Here is a 13329-nt window from a genome sequence, read left to right as displayed (position 1 = left end):
ATTTAAAAAAAGCCCCTAATAAGTGTTGGTTGAGTGATTAATAGTAACAAGGGCCTGAACAGTGGAGAATCAAGAAGAATGGATTTGATGGTGTAAAAGTAGAATTCACAGGACTTGATAACTAAATATGGTTTGGAGGGAAAGACAAAGGAGAGTTGAAGATGACTCTGAGGTTCCAGCCAGTGTGATCAAGAGGGTGATAGTATCATCAATAGAATAGGAAACAGAGAGAGTCCTGGGGAAAAATAAGATGCCCACAGGACAACCATATGGCCTGTCTGGCAAATATTTAGAAAATCGGTGCTAGAACTCAGAAGAGAAGTAGAACTGAGGCTAACTATTAGAGACAGCATCACAGAGTGGCTACTGAAGGCTGCCTAGAGCAATGAACCACTACTGCTTTTCTGTTTACTAACTCTGTGACCCTATTAGGTTGCTTATTAACATTTTGCAGTAAAGCAACTACTGTTTTCATGGTAGGATAAATGTTAGTTTCATTTCTTCTGTGGTGGTAGCTGATTTATTAAGAGAGATTTGTAGAGAGAAAGAGAGCCTGGACAAGCATTTACTCTTTATTTGGAATAAAGAGTAAAAGAGAAGGTGTCTTCAGGGTTGGGGTACAAATCAAGAGAATAGTCATGGGAGAAGAATTTGAAGAAGTGGTAACAGTTTTAAGGAGGCCATTGAGTTGGACAGAAAAAAATGAAGCGCTGATAACTATACTGTGGTTTCAGAGACGGAATTAAGTATGTCTTCAAGTAGTTAGAAGACAAGTTTAATAGAGTAAACTTTAAATAGTGATAGAATTTGAATTGAGACTAGGTTATAGTAAAATGAGGAACAAATTGCGTTGGTTTTACTGGGAAACCATTTGTTAAATAATGGTAAATTAAAGAAATAGTATATATAGTTGAATAAGTAGAATACTGCCAGATTAGGGAAGCACTCTGGAGATCTTGAAAACCATGGAAGGAAAACTGGATTTAGGTTTTTTTCTTAAGCATGTTTTTTCCTACTGATTTTCAAGTAAGAATTACTAAATCCAGTCATTATAGTTTGTAACAAAAAAAATGAATGTCCAAATATGCATTTGGTTATTACTTTTATGCATGGTTATATGTTAGCCTTAATTAGATGTTAAAATATTTTGTATAATAAATCAGGTTTTTTTCCCCCCCTTGCTTTTAGGTCAACTTTCTTTCTATGATGCAAACTCAAAACAGTTGTTGTATTCCTTTAAGACAAAATTTGCTCAGCCAGTGTTACCGGGTTTCATGGTTAGTACTTAATTTCTTATTTTATTTGGTTTGGCACCTTTAAGAACAACATATGCTGTATTTTGGGAAAGCAGCATACCTTTTCTTTATATTCCTCGCCTATTCACCAATTTACCTCTCTTAAATCTGTGATTGTGATTGTATATTTTTGGTAATTTTGTTGAAGTAAATGATAATAAATAAAAATATGCAAATCATAAGCATGCAGTTTGATGAATCTTCATAGGATTACACTGATTTTTGTAACCAGCATCTGGCTCAAGAAATGGAGTGTTACCAGAATGTCATAAGCCCCTTGTGCCCATTGTCAGCCCCTGCTGGCCCTCTTCCTTAGAGGTTACTACCTTGAATTTTAATACCATAAACTCACTTTGCCTCCTTTTCAATTTTGTGTAAATGGAATTATTCAATATCTTTTGGCTCACCATTACATTTGTGAGATTTATCCAGGTTATTCTGTGTGGTGGTAGTTTACTCATTCTCATAGATTTTTCTATTATATGACTATGTCATAATTTATCCATTGTAATTTAGGTGGATACTTAAGTTATTTCCCTTTGGGGACATTTATAAATAGTATTGCTATGAATTTTCTAGTTCATGTATTTTGGTAATGCAAATTATTTTTTATTGGGTATAAAACTAAAATTGGGGTTGCTAGATCATATGTTGTATGTGCAGTCAACTGTAGTAGAGTTTTCCAAAGTCGGTTATATTAATTTACCACCAGCAGTTTGAATATACAGTCCTTAAATGTATTACATTGTGGTTTTCATTTGCACTTCCTTGGTGACTAGTGCTATTGAACACTTTCTTATATGTTTTATTGTCTATTTGAGTATACTCATTTGTAAAATGGTTTTCAAGACTTGGCCTGTATTTCCATTGGGTTTTCTTTCTGTTTTTATTTATTGATTGGAGTTCTTTATATAGTGTGCGTGCTTTGCCATATTTAAGTTTTACAAATATCTTCTCCGGTCAGGCTTTCCTTTTCCCTCTCTCACTGGTATCTTTCGATGAACAAAAGTTGTTAATTTTAGTGTTGCTCAATTTATCCATTTATTCATTTATGGTTAGCACTTTTTGTCTTCTATTTAAGAAATTTTTAACATCCCAAGATTATTAAAATATTCATGTGTTCTCTTCCAAAAGCTTTTCCTTATACATTTAAATATAGACTGCATTTACAATGAAGGTACAATGTAGAATTGATATATTTGATATGAAGTTGGGGTAATGATAACAATCTTTTAATTCCATATGGATATCCACTTATTCCAGAATCATCAATAAGATCCTTTTTCCATTGCAGTGCAATGTTATCTTTATAAATTACTATATAACCGTGTGTAGTAGGCTAAATATATAGGTGTCTGTACACACAGGTATCATTTCAAGACTACTCAATTTCAGATTGATTTATATAAGAAAAAGCTATGATCTCCATACAACGTGAAACTTATTTTTAATTAATTTCTTTAATTAAGCAAATATTACTGCTTCTCCCAACTACTTTATCATTTGCATTTCTCTATAGGGTTAGGCTACTGTGAGGAGTTCTGCAATCCAGTTAAGATCATCTTTATTCTAGCTAGAACAGTCTTTTATTTGGGGGCTACCTCTACAAATTAGGATGGTATATATCCATTGTGAACTTGCAGTGTCTTGTATGTGTGTTTTTTCATCATCACCCTAACTTTCACTCAATTATGGGGAGAAATTATTCAGGGTATATGTGGGTTAAAATGCAGTGCTTTTAAATCTCACAGTTGATGCTTATTAATTCTAGATTCCCTAAAATCTTAAAATAAGTTGAAAACAATGCTAATAACCAAGACTTCTACTTTCTTCATTATAAAGTAAAAATGATTATTGACAGCAGTATGGTGATAGGCAGAGGGAATGGGGCATGGAGGGAGGTGGAGGGGGATGAATGGTGGTGGAAAGAGACTCACCTTGGGCGGTGAACTCATGATGCAGTGTGCAGAAGAGGCGCTCTAGCTGTAGGCTCGAGCCTGCGTGGTTTTATTAGCTAGTGCCACCCCCAGTAAATTCAATTAAAAAATAAAAGTGATTGTTGAATAAAGTTATTGCTCATAGAAACATTTTTAGGGATAAGGAAGGGTGATTACCATTATTATTACTGTACTTTGCCAAAAACCTCTGCTGTTTTATGGATTTTTGGCTCTTTTTCTATATTGTCCAATGTGAAACTCAAAGATATTTATTTTATTTTTTAACCATATGGAATTTAAAGTTATTTTTTTCATGAGTCTTAGGTATGCTTTTACAAAAGGGTAGATATCATGTTTAATTTGAGTTTATGTCAGGTAGATACATAGTGAGTTTATTCATTGCTTTTTCGTTGTAAATAAACTATAATTATATTAGTAAATGTCATAAGTAACTTCAGGAAATATATTTTTAAAATGGTTAAAATTCTTTTTCCTTTATTAAAGGTTTGCTTTTCTTAACTAAGTAAAATGATTGTTAATTTATTTTTTGTGTACATGATTAATTTTCTTTTTTAAAGTTAGGTTTATTGAGGTACAATTTACAGTAAGGTACAGCCCTATGGGATTGGACAAATGCATACAGTTGTATAACCACCACCATAATCAAGATGTAGAACATTTCCATCACCTTAGAAAATTCCTTCATGCTCCTTTGTAGGGGACATCTATCACACCCAGCCCTGGCAATTACTCACCAGTTTTCAGTCCCTATAGTTTTGGTTTTTTTCCCAAAATATCATAGAAAAGGAATATATGGTATGCAGACTTTTGACTCTAACCTAATACATTTGAAATTCATCCATGATGCTCTGTTTGTCAGTAGCTCTATCTTTTTTTATTGCTAGTATAGTGCTCCATATATGTATGTACCGCTGATTTTTCATCTTTTCACCAGTTAAAGGACATTTGGGTTTCTCGCAGTTTTTGGCAGTTCTGAATAAAGTCACTGTAAACATTTGCTGCTCTCTGTTTACAAGCAATTCAGTTTTATCTTTCAAAAATTCATTCACATTTCTGGTTATTAATAAAATATGGCATGTGTACCTGGATATTGCTATGTGCATTTTTCTCAGAAGTCCTTTTTACAGAATTATGAAAGAATTCTTTTGTTAGGTTCTTATGTTAGGGAAGAAACTGCTGGATTTTACTCTGTTATCAAAGGGGTGTTAGATTCCTGTAGTCTCAGGCCACACCTTGTCAAAATCTAAAGCAATAATTGGGATAGGGAAGTTGGCTATTCCAGCACTTCTCTTGGTTGTCAAGTCAGCATCACTAAGGATAGCCAATACCTTTTGCCTAGATTAATCTAGTTCAGTCTCCAAATTTCTGCAGCCCTTAGTTCCCTGTCTCGTGTGCAGCCCCAGTGGGTTCTGCTACCACAAAAACTCCCTCTGGCCTCTGTGGTTCTAAAGATTCTTGAGTTAGCCTACCTCCCTCAGTTCAAATATGAAGGTCATCATTTTGGAACTTGTTGACGTTCACACATGTGGCATTTTGCCTTTCAAGTGGAAATTTAAGGCACACTTACATTCTTACTCAATTTGAAATCTGACTGAAGCTTTTCTTCTGTCTTTTCTTAGGTTTGGTGTGGTGGACTTTCTTTGAGTACTGGGATGCAGGTTCCAAGTGCTGTGAGAACACTTCAGAAAAGTGAAAATGGAATGACTGGCTCAGCTAGCAGCCTAAACATTGTGACTCAGTAATGCCTGCCGAGAATATGTTTGACACCCGCTCTCCCCTTTGATTGGGTGGCCGAATCATAGAAACTCAAAGAGTGGGGGAAATGAGATTTGCTACATTCTGCTTTAAGGCCTGGAATCTCTTAGTATTAAGCATCTAGTATGAAATATTCACAGGAACCTCACTGCACCTATCATAGAAGCAAGCAGAGATCGAGCAAGAAACTGGTATTTTGAAGAGCAAATGGGGAAAAAAGGCAGTATTTATATAGAAACTCGCTTTTATTTTTCTTGAATTACTTTGGCTCTTCTAATATGTTTAGTTACATATGGTAGCCTTAAGGCCTGAAGAAAAAAGTGTTTAAATCTTGCTTGCTTCTTTACTTTCTTTTTTCTCTTATTACTACATATTATTTAGTTCTTACACTGACACTTTAAAAAAATATACAGTCCTCTGATGTTTTCTAAAAATTGAAATAATTGGTTGGGGGGTTCTAGGTAGATTTTCTTAAAATGGTTTGTTTTTTCCCTTTTATAAGTACATTGAGTTTTGCTAAATTATCCTCTTTTTTTTATTGACTAGATTATATATCATTTTCTTTTTTCAAGATGTGATGGTATTTTTCTTGTGGTTATAGCTCAAAATGAGAGTGGATAGGAAGAGTTTTTAGAGATAATTAAAAACACTCAAATTTTGGTTTATTTGCTGCACTAACAGTGGCAAAAGGATATTCTTTATATGTTTCCCTGTTTAATTAGACTTCATTCTATCATTTTGGATGATGGGTAAGATTTTTGAAAGTTTTATGTTTTCTAATTTTGTTGTCCAGTTTAACACTACCCTTAGTAGTTATCTTTGAGAAAAGTCCTGCCTGGATTTGATAATAACTGATAATACTTAAACTGATTTTTAATATTTCTAGTAGGAATGAAAGTTTATTAAAGTTGTATAGAAGGTAGAAAAACGTACACTACTCAAGTTTTACCTAAGAAAGATAGGCTATAAAGGGAGGTGCCTGAAACTGTTGTCTATTGAAGTCATTTATGTATGCTTTTAATAAGATATGGAATGGTTTAAACAAGTGGTTTTAAAAAAAGAACTACATATCTCTGACTTATTTGGCATATATGTTTTTCAGTCACAACTACTTACAGGTTATTTTCTCTCAGTCCTTTTGCTACATTCATTTGCTTTCTAAATGGGTGTAATTTTTTTCAAAAATCAACATAGAATGATCCTTCCCAAAGTTAGGGAAAATGTGTTAATGAGTAAAACCCATTGTTATTGAGAACATACCCGTTTTATTTTCAGTTGATTAAAATTTGTAACACAAGTCCTTTGAGCCAAACTGAAAGTTGCAATTACAGTAGTATTTAAGAATTCCCTTGAGTGTTTCAAAAAGATTGAACCTGTATATTCCTTCATTTTTGAAACTTCTACTTTCTCATTTTAACTTTCATTCTCATTTTAAGTATATTATACTATGACCACCTTCTCCCAAGAAGTGACTGATGCTCTTCCATTGGAGTTGCTACCCATAAAAAGGCCTGTGGAACAGGAATAGCTCACTCTTTCTTCAAGTTTGCTGCTTACTGATAGGACATTTTGTTCATTTTAAAACAAATCTAAATGACGACTTTTATTTGAACTGGGTATTATTTTTTCAGAGGACATTCATATCTGCACCGTTGTCTGCTGACATTTTGTATTTGTAGTTACAAAGACTATATAGGAAAGTTCAGAGAGTGAATATGTTAATAGCTATTGGGTCTCAAATTAATTTTGGTTTTTGTTCCTAGAGATTTTGATAGAAAAAAAAAATTTGGGGGGGGGGCGGGGGTGTTCTTTTCCCTATTGCAGGGTTGTCCAGGACCTAAGTAAACAGGAAGTTACAACTCTCTTCCCTAAGAGTCAAACCTGAAAGCAGTAATTTAGTGGTGGAGCTCCTTTAATGTAAACTGTTACACATGTATATTTTAGCAAAAATGGCACAGAAAAAGCCAGAAATTCTTGTATAAAATTTTTTACTATTATATCTTATATATTTGTGTCTTCTCTTTAATTCAGTGCCTTCTTCCTCTAAGCATGCTCTTTCTCTCTGTGCCCCGTGCAGTGTCGACTGATAGGCCAAAGACCATTGTATTGTGCTGGTGAAGGCCTTCTGTTGCAGGGGCATGGGGAAAGGAAATATAATCAGGGGCTGGAGGAGTGCATATGATCCTTTTCTGTGCTCATGCTATCATTTGAAACCCTTCATATAAAATTTTCTAATATTCATTTGGAAAATTCATTTGAAGTAATACTATTATTACTTCAAAATAAGAATCTGAGGTTTACTTGTTACTGTGGTTCTTAAAGGTCTCTTTAAAAGTAAAGAGCAAAATGGGTGGGGTTTTAGTTTAGTTGTTTTAAGTTTATTTTTGTTAAGTTATACTGGAGCAGGTTTGCCACCTTCATTTTCAAACTAGAAAATAATCAACTGTAGTGCCTAATTAGTCTCAAATTAAGGTAACTATTTCACCTTGACCATGTGTATAACATTGTCACAGACATTTAAATTAAAAAATATTGAGCTATTTTGCTCAATTTAATACATTGTATAAAGTTGGTATACCCTTTCAAGCATTTTTTATTGGTTTATTTACTTTGTTTTGACAGGTCAAACATGATTGCTTTCTGTAAAAGAAATGCATGAGAGGTTGACAATAATGGATATATCACAGGTCTAAAAAAACTATGTTTTATAAAAACATGCTTTCAGTATTGCATTTCTCTTTTAGCAGTTGAATCCCAAACCAGTTTTAGTAAACTGGATAAAAGAAATACAGGAATTGCCTTAAGCACTTTAGAAAAAGATTTTTTTTACAATTCCTTTTGATTCTTTGAGCTGACCATGTAACATATGTCTTTAATTTTTGGTAAATATGTATATACCAAACATTTAATAACTGCACATAGAAATGTAATATACAGTGATTCTTTGTTCCAAGTGAAGGTAAACAAATGGAAAGTATTAGAGGCATGCCTGTCTGTACATGGGTTTAATCGATGGCATGTATACCAACCATTTTGACAAACCACGAATTGCCGTTGTACAGCTAGACTGGCCTACTTTGTTGTACACAGTTTTTCCCATGTTGTTATCTAAAGAGACATATTGGCTTCGTTTTATTTACTCATTTATGAAATTAAAGCATGAACAGTATCATGTATAATTTGAATTTTTGTGACTTGGTCCTTGCTGGTATAAATAATAAAAGTAAGTAATTTGTCATGAAATCTTTAATTAGGCTAAGATACTTTATTTCATGACTTACCTAGAATGATTAGTTTTTTTTCTATATACTTTTCCATAAAGTTACAGTTATTTATATTTTTGGACTTTTTGGAAACATTAAAAATTGGAAAAGGATATTATGGAAAGTGATTCTTTCAGAGAGTATTAATTTTAAAAGAGGAAAGTGTAGGCTTTTGCTATAAAATATGTGATTACAGGCTGAAAAAACTAAGGACTGTATTTTCAAATCATCATAATTCTCTCTTCATTCTTTGGCTGATATATACCACTAATATTTTAAGTGTTTGTGATGTGGCAGTCAAACTTTGTATTCATATTTCCAAAATTAATGAAGTTTGATTTACTGTGCATATGGTTTTGCTGCTTTTGAGTGGTATGACAAAGTTTGCATCTTAAAAACAATGTTTTGCTAAGTCAGAAATTTTAAAAAGTAAATTTGTTATAGTTTGTAAAAAATATTCAAATTTTGATAAGCAAATTGCACATAATATGGTTCACTTTTATATGGTCAGAAAAAAATGGGTCTGGAAAAGTTTCTTCCTTGATTTTATTTTTACACTGGATATACTCTTTTAGGGAAGTGTATGGTCAGCATAAATTTACTCAACATCCAAGTAACCATAAAGTTATTTGTTATTTTTAACCAAAATGTACATTGTATAACGCCAGTACTAGAGCATTGTAAGAAATTGTGTTTCTTTAATCATTACAGAAAGCTTACCTCATTTCACTGTAGTTTTAATTTCGTTTGTATCTTACAGTATTCATATTATGCCAATATTTGTGATCCTGATATATTACCTATGACAGCTTCGTTATTTGGAATATTTGGTTACTGCACATACTCTAAGCTCTTTGAGTAATTTGGAGTTAAATGGATTATGTTGCATATATTTTGTTTTTGTTGAAAAGATACTGTTGGACATGCCATTATAAAGATTAGTATTGGCTTATAAATACCAGAAATTGCCATAGTACTTTCTCCTCAGATTACCCAATTATTAAATTAAAAAATAGTATTTGTTATTTCTGGGTCAATATAAGGCAATGACTTTTGATTTATAACCATTTGAGCTGTTAGTTTAACTGATATATTTTCTTAGTGGTACCCATTCAATGTAAGTTGGTCCTTTGGAATGGACATACAGAAGATTTCACAGTATGTAGGCCAGGAGGTAGGTGAATGTGTTTGCTTTGGCTTGGAATTTCTGAAGTTTGGACCAATTTTTTAAAAAGTCAAAATGTAAGTGATTGGTAAAAGGCATTTCTATTAGTATTGGAACTTTTTGGAGAGCCTAAGTGCTATGAAAATGCATTTTTTTTTAAACATTTCCAGTATCTAAGGTACCAAAGCACCGAGTCTAGTTTACTTTTTAGGGGAGACTCTTTAAAATCAAATTTATAACTAATTCATACTATAAGATATATAATACCTAAAGTTTTAGAGTAATTTATATTGAAAACACTAGTCTTTAAAATTTCTGGACATAATATAAAATGCTGGCTTCATTTTTTTTTTAAGTATTTAACATTAATCACCTTAACTCTACCATACACTAGATCTATGGCCTCTACATAAATCATTTCTCATCTTTGGGCAGCCTACCTCACAGGGCTGTTGTGAGGAATAAAACGAAATGGGAGTGTGTGAAATCGCTTCAACAGTAAAATGCTATGTAAATGTAAGGTATTGCTTTCAGTTAATAATGGATTTAAGTGTTTGAATACTTCTAGATGCCATTTGCTTTAGTTTTTAAAACTAAAAGCATGTGCTTAAAGTGGTTTCACCAGGATTTCAAATGTGATTTAAAAAAAACCAAAAACAAAACCTGTATTAAAATGCCCTTTAACATTCTTCAGTTTGTGTGCGATGTGACCTTTTCGTATTTCCCCCTCAGGCCGGTCACCCTGTTTCTCAACTTTGTAGAACTGTAAAATCCCTCCCATAGCGTTAGTGTGTCACTGTAGAATAGTAACATAAAGCATAATAAATGGCGTAAGTGTTTCCATCCAGGCATTTGCACTTTTAATTTATGACTCCTCAGTGCCACATGCAAAGACTGAACTTGGCCTAAGTAATTCTTTCCAAACAACCAAATGGTTAAAATTTGTTGTCATCAGCTAAAAGATATGAGGTGCATGTGCCCATTTAACGTTTGACTTTTGTTGCATTGTCATTTTTTAAAAATATGAAACATTTCCAAAACCTTGTTAACCTGCATATCATTTAGTATCTCTCCCAACAAATTTGTTTTGCTTTAAATTGGATTTATTAAATGGTTTGCAGTTCACCTTTACCTGTAGATCATATGGTTATCAATTGGACATGATTTTACTATGCAGTTGTGATAATCTTAATTCCTCAGGTTAAAACTTTAAGTTATGGATGAAAAATATGAACTACTTATAATATACTCAGTGCTGCAAACTAGTGTTTTAATATGTGTATTGCCTCATTTTTCTTGGAAACGAGACAAAGCCTTTTAAATGGTTTTTAACTTTAAGATAGTGTATTCAAAGTGGAGTAACTTCTATGTTGAAATGATTGTATGCTCTGTGTAGAATGACCAAGTTAAATTCCTACAAAAACACCTGGCATATCTCATCTAAAAATTAAACTTTTTTCCTGCATTCTTTTGCTTCAGTGCTTGCCTTTTATCAGTTCTCATTAAAAATATACAATGTGTTTTTGAGGGTAACAAGATAAAAAAGTCATAGTCCCTTTTCCCAAAAGGGGGCACTACTTTAGAGCAGTACCATTCAACAGAATTTCATGCAATGATGAAAAGTTCTATATAGCTGCTGTGTTGTGCAGTGTAGCTATTGATGGAAGATGAAACACACTGTAAGGACCCTTGGAGCTTGTCACTACTTGGGTAACATTTTGGTAGGGTAGCTAAGAATAAGAAGTAGAACTTAAGCCTTCTAAAAGTTTGTATTCTAACTTGAAATCAGTTTAGGAGAATAAAGAAAAACAATCGGTGACTAGATGAAGCTGGAGCTTCATTTCACCAAGAGTGAAGGGAAACTGCTAGTCTTGAGTCACAGGGAGAGGAGTATGACAAAGATTGAGAAACCAGTAGCCTCATATAGATGATTTTTTCCCCTTGTTAATTTTTATTATGACAATTGTCAAACATAAAAGTAGAGGCTATTAATAATGAACACCTTTACATTTTGCCATGTTTATTATCCTTTAAAGTATCTAAAAATAGCGTGTGAGTACTGCAACATGCATCAGTGGTTATTTTCTAAGCACAGCCACACTCACTAACAGTCTTAGTAAAATAAACAGCAACCCTAATATCATCTAATGGCTCAGGACATATGAAAATTTTAGTTGTCTCAAAAATGACTTTTTGTGGTTGCTTGCTTCAATTCAGAATCCAGACAAGGTCCACACATTCCATTTGGCTGTGTCTCTTAAGTCTGATTTTATAGTAGTTTCTTACCCCTTTTAAAATGCCATTGAAAAATGGCATTTGTTTTGTAGAACGTCCCACATTCTGAATTTAGGTGATCATTTCTCTATACCTGACATTAAATCTAGAGTTTTTATTAAATACAGATTGAAATTTAGGTAAGAATCCCTCACAGGTGATGCTGTGTATTTTCTGTTGAATCGCATCAGGATGTAATGTCTGGTTGTCCCAGACTTAATGATAAGATTGATCAGTGGGTTCAGATGGTGCTAGCCTAATCCATCTATTAAAAAGTTTCCCATCAATATTTCACCTTAATTTTAGTATCTATATTAATGAGCATTGTCCTTTGTATTATTTCACTGGAGTAACAAACTAGAGCTTATTCTGTCATTCTTTATTTAATACGTGGAATTCTCATTAGCATTTTGGTTACACTGAAATACAATTCATACAAGAAAGGCAAGATAAATACTTTTTTCCTTTATCAAGTTTCAGGATAGTGAGTTTTGGTGCCCTGGCAACTTTCAATCACTAGTAAGTTTAGTTTTAAGAAATCATGAAGTCAAAAATGTTTATATATTTGATGTTTCAATCAATAGCAGTTCCTCACCTGTATGGTCAGATTTTCCTATTTTAGGTCCTTAAAGTTAGCACCTATGTCCAATGATCCCGTTAATGCATGATAATGTCCTTCTTCTGGGTGTTACCCTACTTTTTTTTATTAACCTGCCAACTACTGGTACTAAAAATATGGAAGAACTAGTTATAAGTAATGAGACTTACAGTAAGCGTGTATGTACGCACATTTTCTGGAATGAAAAACTCGTATGAGTCATAACCCTGGGAAGTAAGAAAAAGACTTAGTTTTATACTTTTCCGAAAATCGAAGTTTAGAAGACAAATATGTAAGGAGAAACTCAGTTTTTACATAAACTGAACAGAAATTTTTGTAGAAATAACAATTACAGCGATTTTTTAAATGCTTTTTATATCCAAAATCCATGTCAAAATTTACTGATACCTGATCCTTCGGATTACACTATCAAAAGTTAAAGGACGTACATGTCCATTTCCAGACCTCAAACTGAGAATCCGCTGAAGCGACAGTAAACGCAGCTGCTATTCCCCACTGTTACTCTGAATCCTTCTGCATAACATACGCACTGAAAAATTATTCGTTATCTGAAAATCACATTTAACTGGCATCCTATATTTTATCTGGCAAATACGGCTCAGCCTGTGCCTCTCCAATTCTTGATCACTTGCAAACATCTCAGGTCGCCTCAGTGCATTGCTGTCATCTCATCAAGACAGAGAAGAGCTTTAGCTAAGTGGTTAGATCTCAAAGGCTAGGAAACCGCCAGGACTCAATAAACTTCCGGGAAGGGACGGATGTGGGGCGGAGTGTGGTGAGGAAGTGGCAGGAGTCGCGGACTGGCTGAGGCCGGGGTCAGGACCGTGGGAACGTCTCTGACCAACCTGGGACCAATCGTCACGGCTCTGCACTTGACGGCCCCTTTTGCAGCGGTTGCTGTGAGTGCCGTAAAGCAGAGCTGCCGTCGCTGTTGGGCGAGGTAAGGTTTGAGAGGCTCAGTTCCGTCGCCAGGGGTGGGTGGGTACCTTCAGACAGGTGT

The 13329-nt window shown here is 33.8% G+C and overlaps 2 protein-coding genes across 6 annotated transcripts in view; both read left to right on the top strand.

Annotated features, from left to right (window-relative positions):
* FSD1L (fibronectin type III and SPRY domain containing 1 like) overlaps positions 1-5228 on the top strand; it is a 48810-nt gene extending 43582 nt beyond the window's left edge. For all 4 annotated transcript variants that reach the window (XM_054584585.1, XM_054584584.1, XM_054584583.1 and 1 more), the window contains 2 exons: positions 1189-1277; positions 4873-5228. In XM_054584585.1, the coding sequence (XP_054440560.1) occupies positions 1189-1277; positions 4873-4995 (212 nt within the window). In that variant the 3' untranslated portion in view covers positions 4996-5228. The remainder of the gene's footprint in view (positions 1-1188; positions 1278-4872) is intronic.
* A 7988-nt stretch (positions 5229-13216) lies between these two features.
* Positions 13217-13329, top strand: part of FKTN (fukutin) — a 43702-nt gene continuing 43589 nt past the window's right edge. For both annotated transcript variants that reach the window (XM_054584579.1, XM_054584578.1), the window contains exon 1: positions 13217-13269. The gene's annotated coding sequence lies outside the window, so the exon portion shown is untranslated. The remainder of the gene's footprint in view (positions 13270-13329) is intronic.

This window comes from Pteronotus mesoamericanus, unplaced genomic scaffold (assembly GCF_021234165.1).
Source record: "Pteronotus mesoamericanus isolate MK-2021 breed Mesoamerican mustached bat unplaced genomic scaffold, CSHL_Meso_final contig_78, whole genome shotgun sequence".
Classification (NCBI taxonomy): domain Eukaryota; kingdom Metazoa; phylum Chordata; class Mammalia; order Chiroptera; family Mormoopidae; genus Pteronotus; species Pteronotus mesoamericanus.
This window is presented reverse-complemented; position numbering and strand designations above follow the sequence as displayed.